Source organism: Micropterus salmoides, unplaced genomic scaffold (genome assembly GCF_014851395.1).
Source record: "Micropterus salmoides isolate LMB-PRFRI ecotype aquatic unplaced genomic scaffold, ASM1485139v1 Ms_hic_scaffold_3268, whole genome shotgun sequence".
Lineage (NCBI taxonomy): Eukaryota > Metazoa > Chordata > Actinopteri > Centrarchiformes > Centrarchidae > Micropterus > Micropterus salmoides.
Genome location: NW_024042560.1, coordinates 26,810 through 36,295, shown reverse-complemented (window position 1 = coordinate 36,295; position 9,486 = coordinate 26,810). Strand labels below are relative to the sequence as shown.

Sequence of the window (9,486 nt, the reverse complement as noted above, 5' to 3'; positions counted from 1 at the left end):
CTGGGCTCAACTGGGCTGGAAAGAAGCTAAAGGACCAGACAAAACAAAAAAAAGCTTTTAAAGAGATGGTGCTCTGCAGGTGCATGTTTGGTGAGTCAGTCTGTTTAAATATTAATGTTGTGTTTTCAGTTAATGTTATGTCTATTGTGGATAGTCTAGATAAAGAAGTGAAAGGTACAGTGTATAAAATTTTGGGGGATCTATTAGTAGAAATGGAATATCATATTCATAATTATGTCATTAGTGTTAGTCACCTGTAACTACAAATAGTTTAGATATATTTCACCTTCAGCAAAACTTTCCCCCAATTATAGGGGTGGGAATCTCTGGGCAGCTCACGATTCGATTATGATTCAGAAGGCTTCGATGCGATTATAAAACGATTTTCGATGCATCTTGATGCTTGATGATAATTTTTTTTTATACAGGATCTCTGGATATTTACTAAGCATTTAATTTGCGAATTAAAATCCAAAAGAAACATGAGCTTAAAAGGATTAGTTTGCATCCCTAATTTACTTCATTAACCTCAGCTCCATGGTCCCTCATTTCTTTAACAACCAGCTGTCAGATTCCTCTGAAAACTGAAATGTAATTATCAGGATGTAACGTTACAGTATGTGTACAGGACAGAGCTGCACCCGTTAAGTCTATGCTTGTACCTTGTACGACCCTTGACAAGTAGGTAAGTTAGTAATGACATACAGCTGAGCTAATTAACATTACTTCCTTACTAATTTAGCTAACGCTACATAACAAAAAACGTGCTGTACAGGTAGATTAGCGCTGACAACAGCCTTCACTTTTCCAGCAGTTGGGGAAACTACAGACTTTTATTAACAGACACACTGTGACCTACACTGCACGTTTACTACAAGACAGAAACTTACTACTAATATTTTTCACCGTCATGTTCTACCGCTTTCTTTCTCTCATTCGCTCAGCGTCACACACAGGATAGGCAGGGGGCTGCCAAGCGTAGAGTGTCACCATGCTCTCACAGTGTGCGAGTTAAAATCATTACTTGCGCACTGATATTAATGATTGTGTGACATTTTAGTAGAGTGGTATTCATTCTGCAGCGGTGGTTTGCCAAATACAGGAGGAAGTAGTGATATGCGGATCGATAAAGTATCAATATTTCTGATTCCAACATTTCCTGCTCTAGGATCGATACTCATACAAAAGGATCGATATCTAAACTCAGTCATTTGGAGTGAGTGTGTGTTTTATCATAAGTATCTTACTGTTACCAGGATGGTCTAATTATACTCATAGGAACTATAGGAACTACTTTTCCCTCCGCCTGTCAAAGTCATGCTTGCGCTGACAGAGCTTCTTTGAAGTGAGCCGCTGCAGCCTTTTACATTTCCCGCGACTGAATACTGACTCTGACTGACTGACTGTAGAAACAGTCATGTCTGGCTGTATTTTAGCTGTGAAGGTAATAATGACGCTGTGTGTGATGTGTGTGCAAAGACAGTGAAATACACCGCAAACTTCACTTAACACCTGAGATTAAGTCAAAATAATAATATGATGATGTTATGAAGCGGCAGTTCAGGATATTTTTATTATAATTAAAAAATATGACAGTAGTTTGATGTCTTGTCATTATGCAGCTATTATTTTGAATTGGTAAGCCTACTCTTTATTTCCTTCATCTATACAGAAACGGGAGGGGGAGGTCACATTAAACTAGGAATAAAATATGTAAATATTATGGGTGTTGGCAGTACCAGCCTATTAAGTGGTATCGCACATCACTATTATGTGCATGCCACAGACGGTCCGGGCACTGCACTTCCGCAAGTTCCGCTTAATTCATTTGGTCAAAATTACATTATCAATTTTTGGACGTTTTGTAATAAGTTGGAAACTTCCACGTCCGCATTGCAATGCATCTAAGAATTGTTTTTTTGCCCACCCCTACCAAATAACACCCAACTTGCTTTGCAATGTCTGATTGCTATGTCTGTGCCTTTACCATTAGGCTACACAAGCTCTGTCTACAGTGCCTACCTCAACCCAACTCATCAATGAAACACCAGAGCAGGAGTAAAGCTAAAAAAAAATGTTTTTACATAAATAAAGTTTCTTTTCTTAACAGATGTAAATTGTCTGTTGTCATTTATATTAGATTAAGCCTAATGTTTAGGTTAGCCTATTTCATAACATTATGGCTGACATATTTTTCACCTATTTTCAAGTAGTCTATTTTGTGTTTTTAATATCAGTTGAAATAACATTAAGTCACATGATTTTTAGTTAGGCTATCTTTTCAACGTCGTTTCAGTAGTAATATTGGAGTTGTGGTGGCAACCCGGCCGACGGTGAGTGTCCTGGTTTTTCTCCTTTTTTGCCTGTGATTCTGTTATCCCTGTTTTTTTCTCTGTTCTCTGCCTGCCTCCTTGTGTCTCCTCCCCGCGTGCGCTCTCTCTCTCTCTCCCTCCGCTCCTGAGCCCAGCCAACGACCCGCACCTGCATCTCGTCAGCCTCCTCCTCTGCCTGCCACACCTGCCAGCAATCTACCTCATCCCTGCCTGCATATCTACCGCGGTTCTCCACTCCATCGCTGCTTGATCGTCGTTGCTCCTTACCCGGTGCCACTGATCTTTTTCCCTGTTCTTGGTTTTCCCTGAGTCACTAACCCGGTTTGTCTGTCTGTCTCTCCCCAGGTTCACTCACCCTCATCCTCAGTCAAGTCAGCTGGGCTCGCTCACCTGCCCTCTCCCCTTGGGCTTCCCCCACGGCGTCCTCCCGGCTCTCCCTCGTGCCTTCCTAGTCAGCCTGCCACCACACTCCTCCACCAACCCCCTGATCAGTTCTCCCGTGCATCCTCTGTTCCACGGCCCCCAGTGTCCCTCAGCTCTCTGGTCTCAGTCTCCTCGGTTCCCCGTGCCTGCATTTCCCTGGCATCCACCTCTCCCTGAACTCCAGTCCCTTAACCCCTTCTTTCCCCTAATAAAAGCTGTTAATCCCCAGAGTTGCGTTTGGGTCCACTCTGTCCCCACACCATAACAATTGTTTGAAATACCATTTAAAGTCACGTTAATTTATAGTTGTGATTTTAACATTATTTTAATATTAAACCAGGGTGCAAAATTATGGTGAATCAACATCAGAGTCTTCAATAGTAATAATGGCTGAAAAAACATTGAAATCACGTTTATTGCTAGTTGTTTCAATAGTAATACTGGTTGAAATACCATTGAAGTCACGTTGATTGTTAGTTAGGCTTTGATTTCAACGTTGTTTCAATAGTAATATTGGTTGAAACAACATTGAAGTCACATTGATTTTTAGTTAGCTATGATTTCAACATTGTTTCAATATTAAAAAATGGTGCAAAATGATGATAAATCAACATCAGAGTCTGATGTTGATTCAATTAAATTAGCGTTGAGAGCAGAATGCTGATTCAACATAGTTTCAATAATGTTTGCTATCTGGGAACGGACAATTTAATCAGTTAAAAAATACAAGTTTATTTATGGAATAAAAAAAATTATTCACTACTCCTGTTCTGCTCTGTCCACCCATCAGATCTGGAGCATAGGAAGCCATTTTTGTGCTGCCTGGGCAAAGTCAAAGACTTCTGTCCCCATTGGTTCAGTCAGGACATCTATAACAGAAAATATACAAACAAAACAACTTTCAGTAGTGAAAAGGATGTGAAGATGAACAATGTCAGTCGGGCTGAATTGGCGCTATATTATATATATAAGTTAACTTACTTGAATTCACTAATGTTACCAATTTGCCAGTTTATTGAAGATGTAGACTGCTTGGCTGTGGTGGAATCCATTGATGTTTATAGTTTAATATTATTTAAATTGTCAAACATTAAATGCAGTCATAGATTGAATCTGGAGGCTGAAACTTGTAGAAGACTGACAGATGTATCAAGTTAGCTGGCTTATTTAAAGTTAAATGACAGGGGCATTAGCTAAGATCAGTTACGAGCATGAGAAAGGTGTGCATATATTTCGCAAAGCAGTCAAAATCTGAGAAAAGATAAATTACAGTTTTTAACATAATTTACAGTCCTGTACAGGATATTATCTTCTGGTGATAAAGTTAGCATTTATACTAGAGAAGTAACTTATCCTAATACGATGGAGCTTGGATATTGTGCTATTTGTCAGTATAAAATGGTATTGAAACACTTGTATATAGTCTATGACTGCATATAATGTTAGACAATGTCAATAAATGATAAATGTCTACAAATTTGGTACAATTAAACATTAGATAAATAAATATGTGCTTACCTGATGTGGACTTGTGAGATGTGTGGGGTTCAGGAACGTTGATCCACCAAGCGATGGTCTCCCGGTCAATAATGCTGCATTGACTTTTCAATCATATAGTATTTTCCGGTCAACTATAAATCCATGGCTTTTATCACGTCATTTCCCGGTCAACTATAAATAGATGATTTTTCAATCATGTTTCCCTGTCAACTATAATTCAATGTTATCCAACGAAGGTTAAAATCAAGGGCAACTGGACTTGGTTGAAGATACTGGAAGACGTTTCGTCCCTCATCCAAAGGACTTCTTCAGTTCTGACTGACTGGCAGTTGACTATAATTCAATGATTTCTCAATCATATTTCCCGGTCAACTATAAATCCATGGCTTTTCAATCCTGTTTCATGGTCAACTATAATTCAATGACTTTTCAATCATGTTTCCCGGTCAACTATAATTCAATGACTTTTCAATCATGTTTCCCGGTCAACTATAAATCAATGGCTTTTCAATATCATGTCATTTCTGGTCAACTATAAATAGATGATTTTTCAACATTGTTGTTGTTACCCAATCAACTACAAATCAATGCTTAATCAAGTATAATCGGGGCAACTATAAATCAATATTATTCCAATGTCACGCTCATACATGGTCGTTTTTCATCAGTACTGCAATATTGATTCAACATTTATTTAGGGTTGAGATTTCAATCTCAACCATTCTGATGATTCAGATGGAAAATCAATATTTATTCAATGTAGTCTTGCTATCTGGGCAGTGTCTTCCAAAGTAATCGGAGGATCACACATTAACTTTTCCTCCTGGCTAATTGGATTTACATTGTACCCAAACTTGGTGTTATATAAAGTTGAATACTATTTATAATTTAAGCTGCAAGCAGTGTTGGGCGGACCTTTGCATGTGTGCACGTGCATTTAACTATACACCATCAACAACAGTCCAGGATTTATTTAATCTCAATTGGAAACTAAAGAAAAGAAAATACTTGGGAGTTAATATCACTAAAGAGTTATCTAAATTATACGAAGCAAACTACAACAAGATAAATAAGGAGACACAAAAAGACATTGATGACATTGAAAGATCTAATCTGCCACTAGATTTTTGAATTATGGTTTGGAATGATTAAAAGACAGGATAAAGAAAGATGCATATCTACTAAAGTGGATAGCATTTGATAGTAATTTCAAGCCATCTTGATATGATAAGGGTTTTAAACAGTGGGTCACCAAGGGAATCACGGCATGGTGCACGTTAGGGAAGGATGGAGAACTGGAGTGTTTCCAGAATATGAAGGAAAAATATGATCTAGGCAAACATGAATTCTGTAGGTACTACTAAGGGTCTACTATAAGAAAGAAATTAAAAGAGACCCCTCCATCGAAGTAGACAGTGTGATTCAAACTATGATTGATTTGTACAAAGATACTGAAACTAGAATTATATCCACACTATACCAAGCACTGATGGCAAATAAGCATTCAACCAAATATGTATAAGAAAAATGGGAAAAAACGCAACACAAACATTTTAGATAATCATTGGCAAAATATGTGGAATATACAGTACATATTATATTACACCCTAGGTTAAGAGTAATTACTCAAACATAAATCTTCCATGCTGGAGAGATTGTGGAGCATTAGAAGTGGACCACACACATATATTCTGGAAATGTCTACAAATTCTACCGTTATGGAAATTGACACATTTTGAAGCTATACAGAAAATATTGGGATATGATCTAGCTATGACTTACATGGTATTCTATTTTTGTAACTTCACTGAGGGAAATGTTCAAAAGAAAGATAGGTACCTGCTCAAAACATTGCTAATAGCTAGCAAAAAGCTATTACCAAGAAATGGCTGTAGGTGGAACCTCCTACTCAAGAACAATGGACAGAGATAGTAGAGGAAATATACATAATGGAAAAACTGGCATCATTTAAGAATGCAAGAGACACAACTGGTTGGAAAATGGCAGAAGTGGACATTGTTCAAGACCTAAAACAGCAATGAGGAACATCTAACACGATGGGAACTGCTAGAATAAACTGACCATTGAATGTAAACTCTCAACATGCATTTTCTTCTTAACTTTATTTTATCTGTATGTTTGTTACATTTTGGACACTACCTTAATTCATCTGTCAAATGTATTGTTAACCTAAGTGTATGTACAACAATTATTTAACATGTAAAAGATTAATAAAAAATCTAAGTAGAAAAAAAGCAGTCAGTGACCTTGTTAAAGTATGGACTGTAAAACCTTTTCTTTATTGAGGTTTTAGAGACAAGCCAGAAGTCTGTATGTGTCATCTTTATTGCTCCAGGTGTATATCCTGCTATTCAGGAATATCTCCCTCCATACACAAGTGGAATTAAACCTGCTCAAATTTTAACAGTAGACTTTGATTGTGAGGGTTGACCTGGAGTCGGCTTATCACTAACCTCATTCAAAATACTGAAGTCACACCCCAGTTTTTAGCTGTTTCGCAAATAAAAACAAGGCCTTACGTTTTACATTGTTTCTTAACCCCCTGGCCGGCCTGACAGATCTGCACAGAGGTTGGAAAAGACAGATCAACAGCTAAATAAACTATATGACTGTATATGTATGATATGTTTAATGTAGAATTGTTATGCTTTAAAGCCTGCAAAAGTCTGCATCAGATCTGGTACATGCACAGCTGATCTGCACTGTCTAGTTTTTCTGCTTGAAGTACAAAATGTGTAAGCTTTTTAAGCAAACAGATGTTTGCTGTGTTGTATAAATAAAATATTAGCTTATGCTGCCAATGTTAGCTACTAAGATTGTTTAGCTGTCATATGCAGTACAGATAGTCGAGTCAGACCTGTCAGAATAATTCACTCAGCTCATCATCATCCTCACGCTGATGCTGTCCACCATCCCACAGTTCCTCATGCAGCTACTAAAGTCTGTGTTTGGGTTTGATGATCACGTGAGTGTAGGTGACTTCATCTTCATCATCATCATCTTCCATGTTGTTAGCGCACCCTGAGCTACTCTGAGCAGCGTCCCCACACATGTTGTCATAATTACAAGGCAGGAGCCCACCTTGGCCAAACTTTTCACTGTTCCTTGCAGCTCCTAAGGGGTTAACTCTGACGTAATCTGTGTCCTCTGTCTTTGGGCGAACAGGCAACTCCTCAAACTGGGGAAAAGGGCAATAACAAGGAATCACTGAGCAGGAATAACACACAATGAATGTAGCTGCCAAGCAAATATCATCAAGAGCTGATAATGAACATGTGTTCTGATCAAAGACTGTATTCTGCACTAAGTCAGCAACATGCAGCCCCATCTTTAGTGTCTAATAACTTTTACACTGCAGCACAATGCAAAATATGAAGCAGGCACAAGAGAGGAAAAAGCTCACTGCCAACTTGGTGCTGACAGTCATGTCTGTCACATTAACATTGGAACATCAGTCCAATACAGTCAGTCAAGAATCATGAGGAGTCAGACAATGAGACAGATTGGTTGACAGTAAAATAATTACTCATATGCTCTGTCCTAGTGTAATTATCCCTCTTTGCAGAGGGAAACTGTGCAGTGAGGAATAATTTCACTTTTACCTTAACCTTAAATGGTTTCAAATGTTGGTCTGCTTGTCTGACTGTTGAAGTAACCAAACTTCATCTTCAACTCACCTCTTCATCCAGGCTGCTTGAGGTCTCCTTATCATCCCCTATAAAGATAGATAGCAACATTTTCCATCTCTCAACTGAGTTACTGTTCAACTGAATTACATTCATACTGCCCATCTGTCTGCAATTTGAAATGCAGTCTCAGGCCTCTGGAACAGACACTTGAATCAATTGTTCCAGGGAGTTCAGCTCCCAGTTAATGTTGGTGGCTGAAAGTCTAGATATATCCATACAACTCAACCCTTTCACAAAACACACACTCATCTGATCTGTTGTGTATATACAAATATTTATTGGTATGGCATTAAAAATGTAACTGTACAAACAACGTTTGTTACGTTGTGGTCAGATAAGAGAAATCATTCATACCTTCAGCCTGGTTATCAGGTGGGGGAACCTGATGACGATGGTGACTGTAATACTGGGCGACTGAGTTTGCGTACATATTTGCATGGACGTTAACTGCTGACAGCGGTGTTCTCCTTACAAACAACACACAGCACCTTTGTCTGAGTCTTTGACCTAAAACACAACACTGTAGTTAGATCTTATTCATTTGCAGTGAATGTAACATATACAAGGAAAAGAAAACTTAAATCTACAGTACAGCAACAAAGTGTAGTCGAGCATTTCCTTGAATCGGGTTGAATTTTTGATTTATTAATGATATCAATTCATTAATAATCCATTGTATTTATTTACCTGTGTCCCACATTTAAAGTGCAACACTGTTAACATAGTAGGACCCATCCACTAAAAAATGTAACATTCCTTAAAACAGTTATTACCAGGGAGTTACATCTTCAAGACTTTGGACAATGGCCATGTCACATGTTAGTACCTTGCTTTCATTTTCTCTTAATATGTGGGAAAGTAACATGTTTGTTTAGATGTTGGCTTTAACATGTAATGTGTTAGTAGGTAGTTAACAGTATGTCAGTTAATGATAATAAACACAGAGTGAACTCTTGGTCATTCCAGCCAAGCAATCTATCCACCATAACATCAAACTACAAACTGACTCCTCAACCCTCACTCCAACCAGGGTGATGAGAAACTTGGGTGTCATGATTGATGACCAGCTGTCCTTTTCAGACCATGTTGCTGCTGTCTCTCGGTCGTGCCGTTTTGCTCTATACAACATAAGGAAAATCAGGCCCTACCTCACTCAGTACGCCACCCAGCTTCTGGTACAGGCCATGGTTATCTCTCGCCTTGTCTACTGCAATGCCATTCTAGTAGGTCTTACAGCTTGTGCTGGGAAACCCCTACAAATGGTTCAGAAAGCCCAAAAGGACTCATGTCACTCCATTAATGAGTGACTCCACTGGCTACCCATGGCCTCCCAATTCAAGTCACTAATGCTTGCATACAGAGCTACTACTGGGTATTCACCCATCTACCTAAACTCCATAATACAAGTCAACGTTCCTTCCTCCAATGAACGCCGCCTGGCTCTGCCATCCCTTCACACAAAGCAATCCCAGTCCCGGCTATTCTCATCTGTTCTCACCACGATGGTGGAACGAGCTACC

General features: G+C 38.7%; 1 protein-coding gene and 1 long non-coding RNA gene across 2 annotated transcripts in view; one reads left to right on the top strand and one right to left on the bottom strand.

The window, feature by feature from the left end:
* Positions 1-2,986, top strand: LOC119884201. The gene is made up of 2 exons (XR_005440955.1): positions 1-90; positions 2,679-2,986. It is a non-coding gene; the product is annotated as an uncharacterized LOC119884201 (long non-coding RNA).
* An 803-nt stretch (positions 2,987-3,789) lies between these two features.
* Positions 3,790-9,486, bottom strand: part of LOC119884202 — a gene marked incomplete at its 5' end in the record, with an annotated part of 31,075 nt that continues 25,378 nt past the window's right edge. The window contains 3 exon segments of the mRNA XM_038694662.1: positions 3,790-7,455; positions 7,955-7,992; positions 8,321-8,473. Of these exon segments, the coding sequence (XP_038550590.1) occupies positions 7,213-7,455; positions 7,955-7,992; positions 8,321-8,473 (434 nt within the window).